Here is a 25,327-nt window from a genome sequence, read left to right on the forward strand (position 1 = left end):
TGTTTCCTCTGTAGAAAACGAAGGTGAAGTGGTTTCCCCAATGGCTGAGGGTACGGATTAAAGCAACTGCTTCCTGATATATAGGACCAGCACCCACATAAAACTAATCAGCTTCAGCGTCATGTCAAAATGGCAAGCAAGTGCTAATATAGGAACCTATCATAAATCAATTATATTCAGGAAGAAGAGTTGTATGGGAAGGTAATGGGAGCAGTGACCAATATTCAAAATTATGGCATTTGGGGAGGAAGATATAAATTGTAATGAACAACTCTAAGTCATGGATGTTAAGGTTTAGCAAAATGGCAGATGAAATTTTCAAAAAGACAATTGACTTGTTTCCAGTTTTTAATGTTTTCTTGTAAAATTGAAAATATAAAACCAGCTCAGCAAGTGAAAACTTTTATGTACATGAGGTCTGTGACTTTTAAAGAAGTCATTTTATAGTCAAGAAAACATCCAATGAATTAACTGTGATTAAAGGGACCAGCATTCTTAAATTGAAAACATACTTAAAAATTCTTTACAAGCATATTATATAATTTAGATTTATATTTTACTAAAAGAACTTACACAACAAGCAGTTTCAGATGCCCTTCCTTCTCTTTTAAGAGAATCATTTTCAAAGTGCCACAGCAAAGGAATAGATTCCAATAATTATACAGTATATTGCTTTATAAAATAGATTGGTAAATGTCAGAGGTTGACTTACATGAGCACATTACAAATTTGCAGAGTAAATACAGTAAAGGTAGTTGAACAACAATTCTGTAAATACAAAAGGCATAAACATGGTAAAGAAAGCAAAGGTTTCTGCCAGGCTTAGGTATCTGTATAAATGGGAGGAATATGATTCAAACAGTGATCAAAAGTGCCATTTTGGAAAAATCCATTATTCTCTTCTGTTCCGTTGAGAACTACTTCTTCGGACACGCACTGTGCTTCAGAAATGACCTCATACCCTAGAAATATGGCAAGCACATGAGACTGATTAATACTACGAGGTGGCAAACACAATCTGAGTCTGAGGTGCAAACCGCTCAGTTGTAAAATTGATTTTTTCTTTCTTTTGTGTGTGTGCCTGTGTGTATGTATGTGTTTAATGCAAAGCAGCCTGTACACTTGAGAACAGGAAGAGGAGGGGAGCTGCTTAACCCCTTTTCCTTCTTACCATTTGTTCACTCAAATCCTCCCACTGCTTTCATGCCTGCAGAGAAACCTGAGCTTGTAGCAGGCATGGGATCCATTGACCAATGCCAGTTCAAAAGCATTCAGTAGACCTAATAGGCTGGCATTGATTTGAATTTGTTCTTTAACCACTAGCTGCTATTTTACCAATCCTTGGGGGTTTTTGCTAAAAAAAAAATTGATATTATTTTTAAAGGAAATATAGATATTTTGAAGGAAATATAAATTATAATTCTTACAATCAATGTTATAGAGGCAGATCTTTTTAAAAAAATCCATTTTGAAAAAAGCCTTGGAAATTTGCTACATTAAAATCCGATCCTCAGCGATTGAGAATAAGCAAATGGAAAATTCGATATCAAAATAAAATTGGGTGGAATTCTAGCACATCCTTAGCTTGTAGGTTAAGTCATTGAGTTGTGATATTGTAGGCTGCTTTACTCCACACACCAGCTTCCTGATACATGCTATTGTTGCAAAATAGCCATTTATTCTTTCTTTACCCAATATGGTATTAACAAGCAATCATTATTTATTTTATTTATATCCCACCCTTCCTCCCAGCAGGAGCCTTTACTATGTAGAGTAACCATAATTTGTCTTGAAGTTATAGCATACAACTTCTATCATGGCTTTGTCAGTTATTTCCACTTAATGAGTCACAGTAGCCGTACTGGTAGGACATCAGACTGCTGGACACACACAGGGGGTGATTGTTTCTTAATTTTGGGTCAGGATACAAACAATACATTTCTAAAATAAAATTTTAGTGGCTGGATCATTTAGCTGTTGTATGAATGGATTCTGTTCCTTATGTTTTAAAAATATGACTTAGGGATACACTGGAATTTGCACAATAGGACCCAGACAAATGAGAAATAATAACCACAGAGCAACTAGCCCTTGCAGCCACTTATATAGTTGTACAGGCATGTCACTTATGTTTAAAACCAGTCAGCCCTGGGAGCAGCTGCAGTAGAAACTTGAAAGCCATTTTCTGTTTGCTTTTGCATTTCTCCCCTGTGCATTTAGTAGCTTCATAGGACTACAGCCTTAGAGAGGTTACTTATCAACTGCAAACCATTCTTTAAAGAACATATCTGTTCCTCATTATGATTTAAATTCCTGTTTGTAAGAGACCCAACTGTTAACAGCAGGCTCCCTTCATCCTTTTTCACCTGTGGAAACCAAATACAGTTGTTTGATGAAAACATTGCTGGACAGGGGAAGGGGGTGAACAGAGAGAACTGACTGGCTATGTTGAAGAATGTGGTACAGGTTAATGTTCCCCTCAGTAATCTGGCCCCAACACCACTTTAGAAGTCACTACATTTCAAGGTTGTAATTCTTCTAAAAGGCAAGATCCAGAAATTGTTGACGTCAACAGGGGCTCAATGGGAAAGATGGAGAGATGGGGAGGGGGAGAGAAGGAAGGGACTCACTTGAAGGTGAAGATGGGGCTGAAGAAAGTATGGAGTTGTGGAACTTGTCCCCCATTCCCACAATATCCAACTCATTTTCCAGTTTCAGGATTTTTAGAGTGTCATGTTAAGAAGAGCATCCAAGCACAACATCCAGAAAAAAGTAAGTGGGACCATTGCACCAGGAACTTGTTTAATCTCTGTGCTAAGATCATTCTGCAATATTCTGACTCAATAAATGTGGGACCAAATTCCATATATTCCAGTATTACTCTGTGTTAGCAGCTGCTACCATTCAAATGATCAACAGAATTTGAGTAAACACGAAGCTCAGATCTGCTCAGTGTTGCATTCTTGAACATGTATAGTTTTAGCCCTTGGTATTTAATTATTTACTATTATTTCTATGTAACACCATCAGTGTGCATGGTACTTTGCAGATTGCCATAACCCCCCCTCCCAAATCACCATCACCACCCAGTCAACCAAGGTCTTTACCCCAAGGAGATTACAATTTCAATCATGGGAAGGCAACAAAGGAAGAACCAAAAGGACAGACAAAAGATAACAAAGATGAATGTGAGCAAATGCAGCTGTATGTACTTATTCACTAATAGGAAAAAACCTTGCGGTTTAAGAACGTACCTATAGCCCACAGATATTTCTATCAAACCTTAAAAGGCAGGGAAATTGGGCAGCTATAGTAAATGCACCAGGGGAGCAGGAGACCTGACCTCCTCTCTGAGATATTGTACTGCCCTACAAAGTTGTCAAAATGCAGACACAATTTGGGTTGGTCTTTCACAGTCCAATCCACTTGCTGTGTAGCTTGGAAGAGTTTGGTAGCATGTGCCTCTGAGCATATGGTGAGTGGTAGCAACACCTGCCATCTCCAAAGATTGAGAATTACATTTTTGTATGTTTGTTGGTGTTCTTCTTACTTTGCTTCTTTCCTGTGTTACTAATGTTTCTACGGAGAATCTAAACTAGAAACTTTTATTTCTGTCATTATTCATGGTAGAAATATGTGTCAAATTTATTTTTATTAATTTCAAAGCCTTTTTATTGGTCAATGTCATATGATGGTGAAGACAGCCTTTTGTGTTTCAAATTGGAGGTTATGTTCTATTTCTACTTTGGGTGCATTAACAGTTGAATCTGAAACTGCAGTTTGATGTAAAATCAGACTGATTACAATATGTTGCTACTTCAGCAATGACTCTTAGCTGTTGGAAAAAAGAGGATGCATGTTTTGAGCCTGCTATGTTTAAACCACTGCATTTAAGGCAAGGTGGGCACGGTCAATTAAAAACATGGAGCACACCTAGAATTTTGCTAGAATATATTTCACCTCCCAGTGTTTTATCTTGTGCAAATTGAGACACTCCTGAGGTCCACTGGAGACTATTCTGCAGACGTCAGTGCCATTATTCCACAATTATGTTTGGAGTTTTTTTAGTGTAAATTTTGCAAAGTGTGTTGCTGTACTTCACATATTCACAGAAATAGAAACGAAAGAAAATGATTTCCTATAGGAAATTTCACTAAAATTGCAAAGTAAATCAGACATATTCAAAGTGACCATCTGAACTATATCAAATGTCTTAATAATGTTGCTTCCTCCTTGCTAAAACAAGATCAGCACAGTACGTCTTCTTTTTATTATTTGGGCTGGTTGCAGGTGTTGCATACTCACCATATGCTCAGAGGCACATGTTACCAAATTCTTGCAGGAGGTACCGGCTGCTGGTAGGCCGGTAGCAGCAGCAGGCTGAGCTTGTAGGAATAATGTCTCCACAGCTTTTTCCTTCCCTCCCCAACTCTTTTTTTAAAAAACACACATAAGCCCCAGCCACAGGGTGAAGGAGGCGCTCGCCTCTGGCTAGTAAACATCTCTAAAGTGTCTAAAGTGTGGATAGGCTTAGAACAGAGATTACAACAGGCAGAAAAAGGAAGAGCAGAGTTACTGCTCAGAAGCACCTCACTGTGAACAAACCTTAGCCATTGTTTAGGTGCAGCAGAGATGCTCTGGAGTCAATGGAGCTATGGCGGAACATTTAATTGTGTCCATTTTGTATTAGCACTTTTATTCCAATGAAGAGAATCTCAGGCAAACCATTTACTGATGCCAGCAAGAATTTTGCTAAAGTTAGGTATGGTGAAAATAGGGGTATATTTTACTTTGCAACTTCAATTACTTTACACCTTTGATTTTTTTAATAAAATTGAATTTTAAAAATTTATTGGCTGTGCACTATGTGTGTGAGCCATTCCAAAGTATGAAAATAACCTTTTAAAAAGCAGAGAGGAATTTCCCCTAATATTTGGTTGAGGTTTTATAAAATCAAAATTTCCACAATCATGTGACTTTTGTGAACTTCAATACAGAAATAAAAACAGTTGTCTCCGTTTCTATGAAATACAAACTTTTAGCCACAACATTAGCTGATCAAGCTGTAGAACTAGATCTAAACCAGACATTCCATGAAATATGTAGTCACTGTCAATCCACAATTCTTCTCCGTGCTTTCCAGGAATATTTAATTGAAACAAACATGTAATATTAATACGATGTCAATATGTCTGATTTAACTAAATGATACTGGGAGGCATGGGGATTGGTTACAGCCACACATTTTAGGCAACACCTGACTCTGAGCCTAAATTCTAGCAGTGCATCCTCAATAGCTCTGTTTCTGAAAGAAGAGAATGAGAGAACCACAATACAAAACCCGTGAACCAGGCTTTAAATATAAAAAAGAAGTATTATACATACCTATTTATTTATTATATATTAGATGTTTAATAATTTATTTCAGCGGGAAAACAAAGCAGATTAAGCCAGTAGAGCTCAAATCAATTACCTGTTGAAGCTACAGGTCCACTGAGGATGTTATAGCCATTTTGTCGCAGAGGATTAAAGCAATGGGATTCCCCTGATAGCACATCACTGTTGACAGATGAGTCCAGTGCTCTGTAGCAATCTCCATAGTGGAAACAGTTCTGTATAGAATGAAAGCTGCCTTGATAACCTGCAAACAGATATTGTGCAGATATGTATAATACTAGAAGTATGCATTTGGCTAGATGTGGTAAATTGTTTTTCACAGGGGTTAGCTCCTAAGCATTTATATTCTTAGATATCAATCTTCGGATATCAGTCTTCAGACTCCTTAAATTTATGGACACTCTGTTTATTTTCTAGGCTAGTTGTCTGAGCAGAGGGGTAGGCCCAGCTCTTGTACTTGACACAGTGGAGCAAATGCTAGGACCCCTGGAACATGGCAAGGGTTATCACAACTGCTGGCAGGCCATTGGAGCTGTCAGTGCAGCTGATGTGGTTCAGCTGGGTGGCAACTGTGCAGAGTCCTGCTTGGTTTGTGTGCAATCATCACCACCACGTTAACACCATCAGCGTTTCCCCCATGTACACATGTCAGAGCAGGACTAGGGTCATAACAGGGCTACCAGGAGAGAGAGGGAAGAGCAGTCCAGCAGTATTGAACAAAGCTCCTGGGCTGTGCATGCATACTTGTGGTGCTCCTCGATTAAGGATATCAGCAGAGCCGGCTCCAGGCATGTGGGGGCCCTTGGGCATCAGCTTGCCCTGGCCCCCAGTGTGCATGCGCATGCGTGCACATGCACAGCCCCCCACGCAACCCCCTGTCCTCCCTACCTGTCTAGTCTTTTACCATTGCCCTTAATAAAGATGGCGGCCGCGGTTTCCCTAAGGGGAATGAAGCCTCCACCGCCATATTTGTTGATGGCACATCTCTGCCATCAACTAAGATGGCGGCAGCAGCTTCAGTACCTTAGGAAAGCTGCGGCCGCCATCTTCATTAAGGGCAATGCTAAAAAGCGGGCTGACAGGTAAGTGGGGGACGTGGGGGGGTGCAGATCACAGAAGGGGAGCAGAGGGCCCCTCAGGGGCTCCTGTAGCTTGGGGGCCCTCGGGCCAGTGCCCAACCTGGCCGCCCTTTAGAACCGGAGCTGGATATCAGCCCCACACCAACACCCCTCTCTCCATATGAATCTATCTGGATGCTACATTGATCATCAAAGGTCCTTTTCCATATGCCTCTTCTGAGTGAGGTGCATGGAGTGGCAACCATGAGAATGGGCCTTCTCCGTGGTGACTTCCCATTTATGTAATGCTCTCTCCAAGAAAGTACAGCTGGTGCTATCATTGCTTGTTTTTAGGAGTCCTGCTAAAACATTTCTTTGCCAACTAGTTAAATGGCGGAGGGCACTGTGGGCAACTTACACCCTTCCCCCCCTCCTGCAAAAAAAAAGAAAAAAGAATTTATCCAGGCCTGGCACAAGGTACTTTCACTTCCAGGGTGGTAATGCTGATTTCAGCTGATTCCCCCCCTGGTTGCAGCCTGTGCCATCCTACAAGTCATTGGGGAGTCTTATCCTCAGAAGGGGATGCAATGCGAAGGGGGGGAACCCAATTTTGCACATGAAACTCTGAGCCCGTCACTTCAAAACCAAGCCAATACTGGGGTAGTGATCAACTTCACAATCCAGAATCTTGCGAGCGCTTCAGTGGAGAGGGCAATTCCATATGCCCAGCCAGAGCTTCTGAGAAGCACTTACATATGGAAGAGTTCTGTGTACAAATGGAAGCTGTACACTGGCTACATCAAAGGTTAACTTTATCAGTCCAATATCTGCATTTTTGTTTGCAATGGTACACAACATTGGCAACAGCCCTACTTCACAGAGCACAGTAACAACCACTGTGTAGGGCTGATAGGTAGCTATAAACCATGACTAGACTTGGACGTTATGTATACATAAGCATATGCTCAGGATATAGTCAAGGCTTGTTAGTTTTCATATGGCAAAAATGTGTACCACTGTACAAATACTATAAAACAGAGATAGCCCTCCAGACGTTTTGGACTACAGTTCTTATCAGCCTCAGCCATCATGGCCACTGGCAAAGCATGATGGAAGTTGTATTCCAAAATACCTGGAGGGCATCATGTTAGCTACCCTTGCTATAACGCATGCATTAGGACTGAAAATAAAACAGCACATATAATAACAGGCTTCATTTGGAAAAAGACAATCCAGGGCATTCATCGTGATTTGTTTGGAGGTACACTAGACAATGTGGGCTATTTAATGAACATTCATTCTGATTTGTTTGCAGGGAGGTTAACTGATGTTTCATCAAAGTAAGTGTTATCCCACACTTTCCAGTGCATTTTCCTATAACTTTCCTTATTGCAAAAAGTTCCATCTTTTGGGGAAGTAGGTTTTTGTTGCCAAGACCTTCCAATCAACTATAATTATCAACCTGAATTTGCCTGTATGTGATTGAATCCCACACAAAAACAGGACAGTCTGGAAGTGTCTGAAAAGGTCAGCATGATAAAGGTTTAGAAAATTATTAATGGCATGGAGAAAGTGAATTCAGATAGAGCATTTGCTGTCTCTCAAAACACCAGAACTCATGGTCATGCAATAAAACTGATTGGTAAGAGATTTCAGATACATGAAATTGAGCACTTCCTGCAATGGATAATCAGCTTATGGAATTCATGATCACCAACAAACTTGGCTTTTAAAAGAATGAAATAAGTTCCTGGATGATAGGTTTCTCACAGGCTAAAGAAAGTGTCAATGGAATCCTAAAATGGAACATCCATGTTCTTTGTTGTTTAAGAAAGGGTGCAATATTTTAAGGAGATGTGGCAGAAAGTATAAGTAGTCTCAGAGGTGATGTAGTGATCATTATGGTTACCTGCTAGCAGCAAAGCCAAAGCAGTGTCATTTTGGCCATGTACTCATTATCAGCTTAAAATGCAGCTAGGTTCTTCTTTTACTCAATTTGGATCAAAGCTGGTTTGAGGAAACATGCATCAAAATGCAAACCAGATCCAGATAATATGTATCCCAGGAACTGCAACTGCTCAGTCACTACCCTTTCCATCACTTTACCCAAGAAGCAATATTTGTAACGAGGCAGTAGTTGTTATTAACCATAGGGTCCAGCAGAGCTTGGAAAAGTTACTTTTTTGAACTACAACTCCCGTCAGCCCCAGCCAACATGGCCACTGGATTGGGCTGATGGGAGTTGTAGTTCAAAAATGTAACTTTTCCAAGCTCTCGGGTCCAGGGTGAGCTTCTTTAGGAGTCGATGCACTACCACCTGTTTAAAGGCAGCAGGCACCACTCCATTGTGTAGAGACATGTTCACCACACCCTAGACCCATCTGGTCAACCCCTGACTGGCTTTCACCAGCGAGGATGGGCAGGGGTCAAGACAGCAAGAAGCTGGTTGTATCATTGCAATAGCCCTGTCTACACCATCAGGATTCATAAACTGAAATCAATCCCACAGAGTATGGGAAGGCACCTTAACTGGAGTTGCAACTGGGCATCCAATGCACTACAGAGCTTAGTGACTTTATCCTCAAAGTGCTATACAAATTATTTTCAGAATGCTGCTGAGTGCTCCAGAGGCCCATACCACATTTCTGGTCCAACCAGCCTCCCGACCACCTGAAATAGCACTGCTGGACAGCTCTTTGAGGACTCAATGAATTTTAGTGCCAATGAGGAAAAACATCCAAGCTGAATTCTATTTTTCCCATTTTTTTAAAAAAAGCATAATATTCAATGTAAAAAACCGCCAAACTACATCTTTAATAGCCATGACATAGCATTGATGCATGCAGTAGATAAAGGTACTGGATGCAGTTGCCAAGGGTGCCAGTATTATGGCAGAGAAGAAGATGGCCCAGAAGCAGAGAATGTCAGATTCTAAATGAGGTATATCCTCTTTTGGCACTGGGCAAGGAATATCTGGCTGAGAGATTCAAAGAATTCATATGAGAGGCTGGTCAGCTATTTCGCTTTGAGACTTCAAGGACAGTGGTTTATTGATGCTGAGAGTTATTCTCATTTCTGTATTTATGAACCATGAACTCCTTTGCACACAACTTCTAAAATGACTAAAGATGGGCAGTGAATAAATAAGACACTTGGATGCCAATGAGCCATCACTCTAACTCCAATGAGCATTTTGTATGCATTGCTAAAGGAAAAGCAGAACATTTTCCAGCTTGCCCAAAAGAGACATCTTCCAGAGATGACATGTCATCTCTCTTTCCCTGTATTTCTCTCCTGAGATACAAATTAGGCATGATGTACTGTTGAATGTATGTTTCCCCACCAATACCAAAAAAACCCAACTTGTGAAGTGGTAAACATAAGTGGAGAAAAGGGGGGTGGAGAAAGCGGTTGCTTAATCCATCCTCCTTGCTATTTTTCTGTCCAAAATAGCATTCTGTAAGCAGCTTTTTTCTCCATGATCTCCACCCTTATAGGAAAGGCCAAGGGTTTAAATAAGAGCATACCATCTGTACTGGATCTTTGTGGAGGGGAGGAGTTCCCAAATAAGTGAACTGCAGAATCCTTTTTGCAAGGGCTCCATGGTGCAAGCGAGGTAATGGTAGCAGGACAACCAGAACATGCAGTGCACATAGTGCAGAAAGGCAGAGCTTCACTGCCCATGTTACCAATAATATCACAGACTATTCCTCTGCACCAGGCCCTTTGCCAGGCTGCTAGTTCTTTCAAAAGACATAAGGGAAAATATCGGGATGCAACACTTTGGCAGCAGAAGTATCTAGATGCTCTACAATAACTGAGTGAACATTATGTGCTGGATCCAATGGAAGGGCTTTGATCCAATGAAGGCCTCCCCAAATAGAAAGAAGAGAGTTTCACTAATTCCTTTTCTCTCTGCTGCAACCCCCAAAATCTGCTCTTGAGGATGTGGAGAAGTGCTTCATGGGGCATCTGTAAAAACTGCCTCTGTCTGTTGTTAGCAGGTGTGTTAACTGGATCAAGACAATGTCAATTCCAGGGAAAATTGCTAGAGTGGTAGTACCCTAGTATCCTCACTCTGCAGAGTGACTGACAATGCTCACAGTAGATTTCACTGGAAACACTGGTTCACTTGCACTTCCATTCCAGATAATGGTAGGATACTGTGATCGGTATCATTCAACTTGGTTCACTGAATGCTCATGTAATGACAAAACCATTACTTAGATTATCGTTAACTATTACTGTACTGTGGAACAGAATCTCCCACTGTCATTTCATTCTTGTAACTGCCATACTTTGCACATGGTTATCTTTCTGATATTTCACTTTGGGCATTCTGTCAATCAGTCCTAGACATTCTCCCTGTTATTCATCATTCCACCACTAGATCACGGTTGTTATTTTCAGGGGAAGAGAGGGAAACATTTATATTGTTGTGGGTTTTTAAGAACATTTTGTGCTTACATTCTTACAGATTTGTTAATCCTACATGCCAAAGTGTCTTTCCAGATCTAACAGAGGGTAACAGTGGGAGCTTAAAACAAGGTTTAAATCCCATAACGATAGTGCAATTAACAACCACATGTGGTTTAGTACAGAAATCTAAACATGGAACTTTTAAAAAGGTTGTCAAATTCTTCAGGGGCTAAAATATGAAGCATTCCATGGAACTGTATAAAATTGGTTTCCCCCCTTCCCTTTTATTTTTTTATGTTTTGTAAAGTAACATTTCTATTTGTGTTAAGAAATGTTCTGGCAGCAGCAGCTGAGTTGACATCCCCCCCGCCCAATTTCAGGCATTCCTTCAGTTTGTCAAATTTAAATCAAATCTGTGGCAGCTAATTTCCAATGAAGAATTTCCCAAACACTCTGTCGGTTTAAATGATCACTGTTAAACTTTTTATGTGGAATAAAATGTAGAAGTATAACAGTTAATAAAGGAATCGACTGTGTTCCAAACATAACATTCAGTTACAATTTTGCTTTGAATGTGACACAGAAAAGCTGTAGTTAACCACATCAGAAAGTATGCTGGTTGCCTCTATTTCCCTCAAGCCACAACCTAAAAATCTAAAGCACTTTTTAAACGAATGATGTAATGAGGAAATTATTGGAATATGTCTATTAAACGCCAATTCATTCGTGTCATTCCACTTAAATGTATAAGCACAAATAAGTCAAACTCATCAAATTACATAAAATCTGTACGAAAAAGACATCATGTAAGATACATAAATAGCTGTGCTATTTCATTTGGTTGCCAAATTCCTTCAATGCATAACAATTTCCATCTGATCATACTTCAGCTGAAGTCAGAAATTCTGCTGGGTTTTCATCCATTGTCCCCTGCATTTTCATCCGTAATGTGTCCAAAGAAGATTTGTTTGAGACATCTAATATCCAGAGCAAGTAGGAGTATAAATATGGCTTTTACCCTCATGGTGACAGATTTTGCATTTGGATTATTGCCTGTATTTTCATTTTTAGAGTTTAAAAAAGCTGAGTACATGCTACTGCTTTTCAAATATAGATAAATATTGATTTTAAGACATTTATTCTAAGCAAAGAACTTATTTCGAAGAGAACATATTAATGTCATTTCCTTGGCATGAAATTCAAATAATATTTTGGTGTTTGGCTGATGCTGGAAATGATTAATTCTTATTAACACCCCTGTGATATGGAACAATTAGCAAGCAACACTTCTCTCCAACAGACTATGTGGTTTTTGTATAGAATAAACTCCATTTACTAAAACAGTTCAACACTTATTCTGTGTGTTTGTTTCTGCTCTACTCATAAGCAGCTAAACATTCCCCTTGTAGTGTTATGGTTACTTAGCGTATTACTGTAATGTAGTTATACTTCATTATTATTTATCATAAATCTGCTGTTTTACTTAATGGAGTTAATATTTTTAAATTTAATAATCTGTTTAGCTTCTGATCAAGCTAGCTTTTGTGTAGCGACAAAAATGTGTTGCAGCAAGCTCCATTTTAGTTTTTTTTGTAGTCCAATGAAATCTTAATTGATTGTATTGCTTATTTAAGATTTTTATGCCCATTTTTCCATACCAAAAACTGGATTGTTGTGCCTTTTATGCTTCTGCCACAAGGACATGCAAAAAATAAAATATAATATGAAAGATTTGCAAAATGAAAAAATGAGAGGATGACTGCAAGTCCCAATTTTCAATTTACTTTGCAGGGCAGATTGTATTATTTTGAATTTGGATAATTGACCTAAATTCATCTATATCATATTTCAAACAAGAATTAATTAGTCTGTCCATAGGATATTTGGGGGAAATTAGAACTGTAGGACTGGTTTGGTAAAGAATAATAATCTAATATCAAATGTATTAAAAGTTTGGGATCCATAGCGTTGTTGAGCCAGCATCCATCGCTATTAGAATCAGTACTTAACAAGTTAAATACAGATACAAATATTGGTTTGAAATTTGGAAACGTAAAACTCTTTAGGGTTTAAGATTTGGTTAGCCAGAACATCATATTCTGAGATTAAACAGACTAAAGAAGACTAAACAGGGAAAATCCAGCTTGATTTGATTACTTCCAGGTTTGATCATTTCTACAGGAGTATCTTAGTGTGCATCAACAAATATGAGATGTAACAGAGTTTTGAGAAATTAATTGAGAACTTTCAAAAATTATATATAAACTAACACTGAAGTATGAGACAGAATCAGAACAGGTTAAAGAATACATGGTTAAATTGTTCCAGGATATAGGTAAATATATCTGGAAAAAATTATGGAATAGAGCACATACATTTTCTTTAACATGGCCCAAAAGGGACAATTGCTATAAAGTTATGTTTGGATGGTATGTTACTCTGCTGAGTAATAACTAAATAAAAAAATACCCCCAACATGCTGGAAATACCAAGGAAAAAAAAGATTTCTACCACATCTAGTAGGAACATAAAGAAGCAAAAAAGCTGTGGAAAATGTGCAGATTCCTAGACAGGATTCTAGGATGTGAAATTCTATTAGACACTGTGTTCTTTTTGTTGAATTATGTGGATGATCCAATATGGTAGGTCCATAAAGGGCTGATCTCATATATGATAGCCGCTGCTAGGATATTATTTGCACGAAAATGTTGATTGTCAGCTATAGAGTCTATTAAAGAACAGACTAAACAATTATGGGAATTTGCCTCAGTGTTGAAATAGACACTATAAAGAAAAAAGACAATAGGTTGTATCCAACGCAGTGCGAGTGGAGTTCCACTTTCACAATGGGACTTCCTCTTCCTCTCTGTGTGCTCCCAAAATCTACTCCAAAGGGTTACCCAACCCTCTTGAGCAGATTTTGAGGAGGTGGGGGCTGTAGGGGAGAGGAGAGGGGGAGTTCTGTCGTGCAAGAGCAAGTCTGCTACATTAGTGGACTGGCAGAATTGGATATAACCTGCTGACAGCATAAACTCATAACATATTGGAGCCCTTTTATTAACTATAGCAGAAGGGAAAAATTATCAGTGTTTTGAATATAGCCAACTATAGGCCTTTTTATGATATTCTGTTTGTAGATTTGCTAGTTAGCTTAAATTGACACTTTATTTCCATTTTGTTAAGTGAGGCTATCTTTAAAGCTAGTTAGGTTTGTTTTTAAGCCTAGTTTCAAGACTTTGGATTTTGGCTTAATTTATTCTAAATGTTTATCTTTACTCTTTGTTGATGATAAACTTAATATTTACTTCTATTTTTTATCTCTGTTGATGCTTGATTTTTTTCTTTAAGAATAAAACAAAACAAAATAAAACAAAACACAGACACCCCAAAAACGTAAAGCTTAACAACCAGTTGTAATTTCAGCAACCACTTAACTCTGAACACAATAAAGTCATTTCTTACAAGCTGGGTATGTGGCATGATCTGGCCCTCTTGCTTCAACTACTGAGAAGCATCAGACTACCAGAACCCACAGTTTATCAATTTAGGCTTTTCCTTTGTAGAAAGGATAGAAATGTTTAACAAACATAACTAAAGCTATGCCAAAACCACTCAAATGATTTCCATTTTGTTGTACAAGACACACATTCTCTGCTTTTCACTGACACATCCTGTAAAATTACTACATTTGTTGGGGGGCATGCAATGTTAATACACAAGGGGATCCACACATGAGCACTTTCAGTTGAACCCTATCTCAATGTTTCCCATCCACACTAGTGGGTGGTGCTTGATGTGATGTATTCACACTGTGTATTGTTGTCCTCTCCCTTTAATTAATACCTCCCTACCCACCCTGGATCCGGAAACCTGAGGTCAATTGAGGGCAGGCACACAGTTATTTGTTTATTGCGCATGCCACAAAATGTTTTAATTTTGAGATACAAGTTTTCCAATATAAGACTGGCACAAAACAGCAGGTTAAAAAAAAGTGTGTGTGTCAGCTGAGTTCCAGAAACCTGAGTTCCATTGTGGGCATGTGCACAACCAACTCTTTTTTTATTTTTGAGATACAGGTTTTCCAATATACCATACTTGCACAAAACAGCAGATTAAAATAGAAAACATGGGTGTCATACCACCAGGTACCACAAAAGTAGCCAAACAGGAGCACTTAACCAATGCAAGTAAGGGCCCTGGTGATAGATGGCATCCAGCAAAAGGTCTCCACATGTGTACAAAAAAATCACCCCCACAATCCACTTCAGTACATCCACAGTTGAGTGACATGTGATTTTATGTTGGATTTTTACCCCTTGCCACATTACCCATGGATCAGGAACATCTGAATTAAATGGGGGGAAAGAATGGGTTGCCATTTGGATGAGGACAACACCACACAGATGATGTGAAAAACTTGCATAAATGGATGCAGCAAATCTATTTTAAACTGCTGTGTGTACACAGCTTAAGGCTGTTTTGTGTCTTTGCTTGAGCTGCAGAGACCTGAACTAATTCAAAAGTACCAAACTCAGGAAATTCCTTCAGCTAGCTGAGCTTGAGTTATATATTGTGTATAAGCCTACATAGCTACTAGCAGCCCTATTTCTGCCCAGGTTACATGGGCTACTCTGTGGGCAGGCTTATACATGGTCTATAACTGGAAACTGGTTCAGATGGATTGGGGATTTCCCCTGTACTGTACCCTTTTGTGCTAGATCAGAAACTGCACAGACCCTTCCCCAAAGGTGGGTGGCTATGGACCAAAGTAGCAAACTGTCTCCATCTTGTTGAAAGGGCATGTTCTGATGTGGACATTTAAACACTGTACATGGCACCACTAAACAGAATACACTATGCACAGTTCTGTTTAAGCTGCTGTTGCAGATATACACATCAACACCTACAGAATGGACTTCATTTACATTCATTTGCACTTGCATTATTTTGTCAAGGGTGGCTGCTTCTACCAGTCAAAAAACAGTTATTATTTCCCCAGATTACAACACATTATATCACTGCTTATTATACTTTCATCTTCTCCAGTATAAAAGAGGGACATGATTCCAATACAGTAGAAATGTGTCTCAGTTGCCATTTGCTCCCTTAATGCAAGTAAACCCGGCAACCAAACAAACAAGGCAGAACTTCAATTAATATTTCAAATAATAAATGACTCTCCATACATAACTAAACTCTATGAAGAACAAGGAGGAATTTTTCCTTCCCATTGACAATGGGACAGTGCAACTTACTGTCCTAATGTCATCACACTTAATACATTCCCATCCCTGTTCCACATCACAGTATACTACATAGCACAGTGATGTCAGGACAACCAGCAAGTTGTGCTATACGTTTCTTGTATACTATACCTTTCTTGTTTAGCTCTTAAAATGGATCTGGCCTTTCTTGTATGCACAGTGCATCAATACACATACACACAGTATAGAATTACCTTGTGGCCCCTGCTGTGCAGATTGGTTTTGAAACTGCATATATGTTTTATTTGCTGAGAAGTGCTGCCCATTTGAAGATTGGCTGTGCGATGATGGTGAGTTGTGTTTCTGAAGTAGGGAGGGAGCAACTAGTGTTTTCAATGGACTAACAAGTGGAGAATGAATATTTGGAACAATCCTAGAACAAGAAAAGAATGAGAGAGATAAGCTTGATTTTATATCATTGCATAAAGCACTCTGGCAAGTATAACAATTGTTTTTCTGTGTGTGAGTATGAATTTTACCTAAGTACAGTATTAATAACTACAAATCGTTCTTTTTAGCATGACATCAACAACAAAAATAGCCAAACAGGAATAACCAACTCTCCATTCACTGGTAAAGTTGCACTTACCTACATTGCCAAGAGATACAGAAACAGATAACATAGGAAGCTGCCTTATACTCAGTCAGACCATTGGTCCATCTAGCTTAGTATTGTCTACCCCGATTGGCAGCAGCTCTCCAGGGTTTCAGACAGGGGATATTCCCAGCCCAGCTGTAGGTGCTGGGAATTGAACTTCAGACTTACAGTGGTAGAGCATCTGCCTTGCATGCAGGAGGTGGTTAAGGTGGGTATCTTTTACTGGATCTATTTCTCGTAGTATAAGATCACTCACCCTTTTAGGAGAAGGAGGAGGAGGAGGATTTAAATTTATATTCCACCCTTCCTCCCAGAAGGAACACAGAGCAGCAAACAAAAATACTAAAAACATCTTTAAAATATTTTGTAAGATACTAAAAACATCTTTAAAATATTTTTTATATATTTTAAAACATCTTTAAAAATAAATCTTTAAAACATCTTTTAAAAAATCTAAAAAGAATTCCAGCACAGATGCAGACTGGAATGAGGTCTCTACTTAAAAGGCTTGTTGAAAAAGAAAACAGGATGCATTAAGCTTTCAATTGGTCAAAAATGCCTGAGCTATTTCATTTTTCTGTTGCGAGATCTGGACTTCCTTCCTGCACACAAACCTAGCATTGCTATGTTCTGTATCCTACTGGCCAAATAGCTGCTTATGAAGAACTTCAAAAGGCTGACAGCTGCTTCCTATTGATGGATTTTCTACAAAAGATAATCATGTAGGCAAAACATGTAACACAGTCATGTTTGAACAACAGTGTGTATGCTTATTAACTCATGAACAAGTTCACTGGCAGATAACAGTGTCCACTACTTGGCAGTGCTGTGGGAGAGGGTGACCCAGAGACCTTAACAAAGTGCATCACAAGGTGGAAACAGAGGCATGGATAGCTCAGTAATGTGCAGGGAAATGGCTATTAAGTGATTAGCAGCAGCCTGCACTGGGAAATGCAAGCCACTCTGCAGTTGCAGGTCTGCACCATACTGAACCAGCAACTCCCATAATCCCATTGGTAGCTATCCAGCAGTGAACTGCCTCAAGGCGCTATTGCTTATTGGGTGGTGCTACATGAATTCGGTAGTGATACTCACAGTGTCCATTACATTCGAGCCCACAAAAGTGTCCTGCTAATCTAATCATCTATCTCCACACAACCATGGGTGACCCCCAGTCAGGACTACAACACATGGGGAGGTTTTTAAAAACAAGCAGGCAAACAAAAATCCTTTTTTCCCCATGTCATGTTCCCATTGAAAATCCCCCCCCATTTTTAGTACAGCAGGGAAGTTCCTGTTGGTGTTAATAGGAGTTTCCCTCCCATACAACAAACCAGGAGGGGGGGGCTGTACCATATGTGTAGAATTAGGACATGCCATGGTCCCAGTTTTGATGCTCCCATCCCCCTTCCTATTTTGCTATTTAAAGTTTTAAAATCAAACACTCATCACATTTGATGTAAGGTGTAGTTTAGTCCTTAGTTCAAGTACATCTCCTCACTACTTTCCTGCATTTGGCAGAGGGAAAGACCACACATAAACTGATCAGAAGCCACAGAAAAGCTCACCCTGGTTTACACTATTCTAGAAAATCACAACTGTCAGCAAGAACTAGGAAGGTTTGAGGAGTCCAGAGATAAATATGCAACTTCTCTCTTCATATCAAATGAAGGAGATGCATGAAGGGATGCATGATGGGAGAAGGACGGAGACAGCTGAGAGGAGGAGGCAGAAGAGGGATGACAAAAGCAGAAATGAGCGGAAGAAGGAAGCAAACAAGCAAGGGGGTCGTAGAAGAAGCAACTGGAAGCAAGAAGCTCATTTTTCCTAAAGCAGGAGATACGAGGAACGTATTTTCCTAACGGTTTATTGTACCTCTGAAAACTTCAGGGTTCCCCTCAAGTTTGCTGATACCCCCCTCATGTACATGGCTAGTGCTATTTTAGTTACCTAAGGACTGGCACTTAGACAATTGAGATTATTATTTGTGAATTAGAGGTAGAAAAAATATGATTTATGCCATCATAATTTTCTATTCCTTTTTGTATTTAAATAAATGTTTACTGTCATTTTTCACAACACACACATTTATTTCACAATATTTCCTGCCGCTAATTCAACTTTATTTGAAATGAAAAATAAGCAAGCACTAAAGTGTTATATTATTATTGTATTATTATAGTATGATATCACCAACAGAAACTCAAAAGCCTCTTGTGAAACACTTTCTCTAGGGAGCCCTTGTTCCACCCTGAACAGCTGTCTTTTAGAGAGTAGGTATCGTTTTAAATATCTTCTGCCTCATGACTGGTCTGACCTAACATCTCAAAGTCATCTTTAGGCATTCCTAACTTTTACAAAAATCATTTGATTTTGAAATAGTTTGGTTTTATCTTTGTATAAGACTCCTCCCTGAAACCATGGAGTGCTACTGCCAGTCAGTGTAGACAGTACTAAGCAGGTAATAAAAGGGTTATAGAATAAAATATTATAAACCATTAAAATGGACAAGGAAAAAATGAATTTTTTTCACTCCTCTACTCAGCTAATCTTCTTTAAAATGTTCCTGACAACAGAAAATACAGCACAGCATGCGTAATTGGTAACTAAAGGTAAAGGTGTCCCCGCACTTGTAGTGCGAGTTGTTTCCGACTCTTAGGGTGACGTCTTGTGACGTTTACTAGGCAGACCATATATATGGGGTGGGATTGCCAGTTCCTTCCCCGGCCTTTCTTTACCCCCCAGCATATGCCGGGTACTCATTTTACAGAGCACGGATGGATGGAAGGCTGAGTGGACCTCGACCCCTTTTACCAGAGATTTGACTTCCTCCTTCCGTTGGAATCGAACTCCGGCCGTGAGCAGAGCTTCGGCTGTGTTACCGCTGCTTACCACTCTGCACCACGGAGGCTACTTTAAGGAATATAAAACTGAAAGACAGAGAAATCCACTTCTCTTTTACTTATACTTGGGGGTAAAATACAACCACAACAGAGACATGGATGTTTCCAATATGAACACAGTCTCACTTTATTGTTGTTTTGGAAGGAAAGCTTTTACTGTCAGATTCCTCTGTTAGACAATGGATCCTGATATTTCTTCCATCCATCTCAGCAGGAAGAAGATCAGATCCAGAGTTCAGTCCATCTGTACTTTATCTCAAATGAATTCTTATATGTTTTGTGATGTGGTGCTTGCCTGTACTTCAAACCATTTATCAAGTGTTGTCAAAGAGCATATAATAAATGTTGACTTGGAGGGTGATTATTCACTGAATGCTAACACAAAAGAAAGGCAAAAGTGCTGTGAATTCTCAGAGGCTAAAGGCCGACTCATACATTGTATCCCACCGTTTGCTGGCATGTCAGCCACTGACATCACTGGTCTCTCATAACAGTATGAACAATGTATCATGGGAGAAGGAGATGGGCATAATGTCATACTTTAACATTTCACAGAATGTGGAACAGAGATGTTGCATGTGTTTTCTTCTCACATATACTATATAAATAACCACTCACACAAACTATTAAATGAGCAAGTAAGCAGTGAAATCCAACATACAAATGGGCCCTAACTTATTTAATATGATAAAAGCTTCTGTAGGTGAGTGACAGCCTACTTTTGTCAGGCAAAAAAGGTGGACAAGAAGGTGATGTATGTGTGTTATTAGGGTAAATGTCAGAAACTCACTGAATGTTTATGTTTAATGGTAATACTTCATATTTTGGGACGCCAAAGGGAAATGTCAGTATTCTGACATTCATCATAAAAACTCTAGACCAACTTTTGACAAACAGCCAACGGGGAACTTTAAGAACTCTTTCATATGATTACTCATCCTGGTATAACCATCAGTTAATTGGTTTCTACCTCAAATTTGTTTATGTGGTCATGAAGTATATTTATTTATTTATTTAAAATATTTCTATCCCGACCTTCTACCCTATAATAGGGCACTTAGGGCGGCTTACAAAAATAAAATCAGACATGTACATAATAAAATTGTAAGCACTAAAATCACAAAAACATTAAAATAAATTAAAATACATAAAATACAATATATATATAGAGAGAGGGGGGATTGGTACAATATATATCTATATCTATATATAGGGATTGGTACTAAAGGGACTACAAAGGTAAAATTTAACGTAGAAGACATAAAATCAGTGTCAGGCTCTACCTTATATCCCGCCCTTCCTCTTAGCAGGAGCCCAGGGCAGCAAACAGAAATGCTAAAAACACTTTAAAACATCATAAAAGACCTTAAAATACATTAAAACAAAACAACGTTAACAGCATTTTTTAAAAAAGCTTTAAAAACATCTTTTTTTTTAAAAAAAGGGTTAAAACATGTTATTAAAGAAAACATATTAAAAGCAATTCTAACACAGATGCAGACTGGGATAGGTCTCAACTTAAAAGGCTTGTTGAAAGAGGAAAGTCTTCAAAAGGCACCGAAAAGATAGCAGAGGTGGCGCCTGCCTAATATTTAAGGGGAGGGAATTCCACAGGGTAGGTGCCGCCACACTAAAGATCGGTTTCCTATGTTGTGCAGAATGAACCTCCTAATAAGATGGTATTTGCAGGAGGCCCTCACCTGCAGAGCCCAGTGATTGACTGGGTATATAAGGGGTAAGACGGACTTTCATGTATCCTGGTGCCGAGCTGTATAGGGCTTTGTACACCAAAACTAAAAACTTGAACTTGGCCCAGTAGCAAATAGGCAGCCAGTGCAATTCTTTCAGCAGCGGGGTGACATGTTGGCGATACCCTGCCCCAGTGAGCAGTCTCGCCGCTGCATTTTGCACCAGCTGCAGCTTCTGCACCAACCTCAAGGGCAGCCCCACGTAAAGCGCATTACAGTAATCCAGCTTGGAGGTTACCAGTGTGTGGACAACAGTGGTCAGGCTATCCCGGTCCAGAAACGGCTGCAGCTGTGTTATCAGCTGAAGCTGGTAAAGGGCACTCCTAGCCATGGAGGTCACTTGGGCCTCTAGTGACAAAGATGGATCTAGGAGCACCCCCAGACTACAGACCTGCTCTTTCAGAGGGAGTATGACTCCATCCAAAGCAGGCAACTGACCAATTATCTGAACTCGGGAACCACCTACCCACAGCGCCTCCGTCTTGCTAGGATTCAGACTCACTTTATAGGCAAAATGGAATAAAACTAATGAAATTCAGAGAAAATCAAGAACTCTTTCCTGTATTTGGATGCATAAATGTCCACAATAATTTGTAAGCAGCACAAGAGGCTTTCTGACATTGTATATAACAAGCTGAGAAAGAGGTTTTCACTCTGCCTATGTTCAGAAACAGGGCTTGGGAAAAGTTGTTCAATTTACCAAAGCAATCAAGATGAGCTCACACCCCTGCTTGCCCAGGTGGGCTTGTTTATGGTTTTCCCAAGCTGAGAAGGGACAGTGAGCTTAATTGGTTTGCAAATGTTCTCACCCTGCTTATGTAAACAAGAGTCAGATAAAGACTCTTGTTAGTCAAAATAAAGCAGCTATGCCTATGGAGGGAAAGCTGGGAATACAGCTGCATTCCCAGTCCAGGATGTAGCAAATAAAGGGTCAGAAGGGATAAACAAAAGTCACCTGTGTGAGAACCCAGCAACCTGGGTGCTGGGAAGATAATGATCTCATAGGTATGTGCCCCCTCCCAGAGGGTCTTTTGGGTATAAATAGAGGACCTCTAGATCGGGGAGATTAAGCCTCAAAGTAACATCAAGATAAGCTTCAACAAGCCTCAAAGTAAGCAGAAATCTCAAGCAAGAATCCTTGCTGGTGCTGATTTGTGAGGCTTCCAGCCAGCGAGGCAAATGTAAGATAAGGGCAAAGGCAGGGGGAGGAAGGGACCCATTAGCCATTAGTTTCATTTTAGTGTTTTCTTGCCTGCAAATGACAGCTCAATGTAAGCAGCTTTGATATAATAAATCTTTTAATTTCTTCACCACCAGTGTGTTCATTGCCTTCTGAAATTTCGAACTAATTTGCTTGGTGCCTGCCCGAGCTGGGCATTTAGCAATACACAAGCTCAGTACTAGATTGTTAGTTCAGTGTAGGGGCCATAAATTAGACATCTCAGAAAGTATCTATGATTATATAAACAAGCTTTAAGCGAAATAACACTATATTAGTAAACTACAAAAGCCCTCTCAAAATTCTTCATTTATAAAAGTTACACTGTAATCACCCAAATTATGAAAAACTCCAAGTCAAGTACAGGATCAAGAGACCAAAGCAAAGTGAAAAGAAAAAAAATAAGGAAAGAGAAAAGGTTAGTATCGATTTTCATCTCTTCCAACAATATTAAAAATGAAGTGCAAAGCTCTCCTAATCTGGTTTCTGGATGATGCCCAGTTTCTTGCCACGTGTTTTTTTTCTGGGTCCTGCCCTAAGGGAATTTCTTTTTTTTTTATATATAATTTTTATTCAAATTTTTCCAAAAACAAACAAAACAAAGTAAGAAAAAACATAACAATATTACAACAAAAAATGAAAATAAAATGGTTGACTTCCGATTTGTCACAAATCAGCTATAAGTATATAATATACATCAAACCTGTCCCTTAATATATATACATACATAGTCCCTTTTCTCCATAAGCTGTCTTAATTAATCATCAAATCCCAGTATCATCATTTTATTTTGATCTTTTGACAAAAAGTCTAAGAGAGGCTTCCAATCCTTAAGGAATGTATCTGTCGATTTTTCTCTAAGTAAACACGTCAATTTATCCATTTCTACTAAGTCCATTAATTTCAATAGCCATTCTTCCATTGTTGGTATTGATTCCATTTTCCACTTTTGTGCATATAATAATCTTGCTGCCGTAATCATATATAATATTATTCTTCCATATTTCTTTTCTATTTGTTTATCCATAAAGCCCAATAAAAAAAATTCTGGTTTTGACTGAATATTTATTTTTAAAATTTTTTGCATCTTCCTGCCTATCTGTGCCCAGAATAATTTTGCCTTTTTACATGACCACCACATATGATAAAAAGATCCTTCTTGTTGATTACATTTCCAACAAACATTAGAGACATTACTATACATTTTTGACAGCTTTTCTGGAGTCATGTACCAACGGTACATCATTTTATAAAAATTTTCTTTAAGATTATAACATAATGTAAATTTCAAGCCTTTTTTCCACATATTTTCCCATTGATCCATTTGTATGTTATAACCAAAATTTTTTGCCCACTTTACCATGCACTCTTTTACTTGTTCTTCCTCCATATCCATTTTCAGTAAAAGTTTATACATTTTCGCAATTATGTTTTCATCATTTGTACACAAACCTATTTCAAAATCAGATTTACTTATTTCAAACCCATACATTTTCTTATCCATTTTATATCTTTCTAACAATTGTAAATAAGCAAACCAATGAAAACTATATCCTTCCTTTATCAGTTGTTCTCTCTCTTTCATTGTGTATTCTCCATGTACATTTTCTAATAGATCTTGATAAGTTAACCATTTCTCTTTTCCAGTCATTTCTCTTCTATAAAACGCTTCTTGACTTGAGACACATAATGGTATTTTCGAAAAAAACCTTGGTTTATATCTATTCCATATTTTCAACAGAGGACGTCTTATAAAATGATTGTTAAAGTCTACGTTTACTTTTACTTTGTCATACCATAGATATCCGTGCCATCCCCACTTCAAGTTATGGCCTTCCAAATCCAATAGTCTTTTATTCCTCAATAAAATCCATTCCTTTATCCAGACTAAACAGCAGGCAGCAAAATAAAGTCTCAAATTTGGTAATCCCAGTCCTCCTCTTTCTTTAGCATCTTGAAGTAATTTAAATTTAACTCTTGGTTTTTTTCCTTGCCATACAAATTTAGAAATATCTTTTTGCCATTGTTTAAAAGGTAAATCAGAGGATATTACAGGTATTGTTTGGAACAAAAACATCATTCTCGGTAATACATTCATTTTTATCACAGATATTCTACCCATTAATGACAGTTGTAATTTATCCCATTTTAGCAAGTCTTTCTTAATCTCTGTCCATAATTTTTCATAGTTGTTATGGAACAACTTTGAGTTTTTATTTGTCATAATAATACCTAGATACTTCAACTTTTTTTCTATTGTAAAATCTGTCTTGTCCATTAACTCTTTCTGTTCACTTAAAGTTAAATTTTTCACCAACATCTTTGTTTTTTGATTGTTGATCTTAAATCCTGCTAACGGTCCAAATTCTTTTAATTTATCCATCAATATATGAATTCCTTCCAAAGGGTTTTCTAATACAATTATCAAATCATCAGCAAATGCTCTCAATTTATATTCTTCTTTTTTTATTTTCAAACCCGAAATCCTTTTATCTTGCCTTATATCTCTAAGCAGCACTTCTAAAACCAAAATAAATAAAAGGGGAGATAATGGACATCCCTGTCTTGTACCCTTTTGTATTTCACATGAATCCGTTAAGTCTCCATTAACAATTATCTGGGCCTTCTGTGATGTATAAATCGATCTAATCCATTTTATAAAGTTGTCTCCAAAATCCATTTGCTCCAAAACCTGGAACATAAATTTCCAATTCAAATTAT

At 38.5% G+C, this 25,327-nt stretch overlaps 1 protein-coding gene across 4 annotated transcripts in view; it reads right to left on the bottom strand.

Moving 5' to 3' along the window:
• Window positions 1–201: 201 nt before the first annotated feature.
• GLIS1 (GLIS family zinc finger 1) overlaps window positions 202–25,327 on the bottom strand; it is a 407,237-nt gene continuing 382,111 nt past the window's right edge. For 2 of the 4 annotated variants that reach the window (XM_061633024.1, XM_061633023.1), the window contains exons 9-11: window positions 16,333–16,511; window positions 5,474–5,641; window positions 202–962 (exon numbers count right to left, since the gene is read on the bottom strand). In XM_061633024.1, coding sequence (XP_061489008.1) covers window positions 823–962; window positions 5,474–5,641; window positions 16,333–16,511 — 487 coding nt within the window. In that variant the 3' untranslated portion in view covers window positions 202–822. The remainder of the gene's footprint in view (window positions 963–5,473; window positions 5,642–16,332; window positions 16,512–25,327) is intronic. The other 2 variants (XM_061633025.1, XM_061633026.1) reach the window with 1 other exon arrangement.

This window comes from Rhineura floridana, chromosome 6 (assembly GCF_030035675.1).
Source record: "Rhineura floridana isolate rRhiFlo1 chromosome 6, rRhiFlo1.hap2, whole genome shotgun sequence".
Classification (NCBI taxonomy): domain Eukaryota; kingdom Metazoa; phylum Chordata; class Lepidosauria; order Squamata; family Rhineuridae; genus Rhineura; species Rhineura floridana.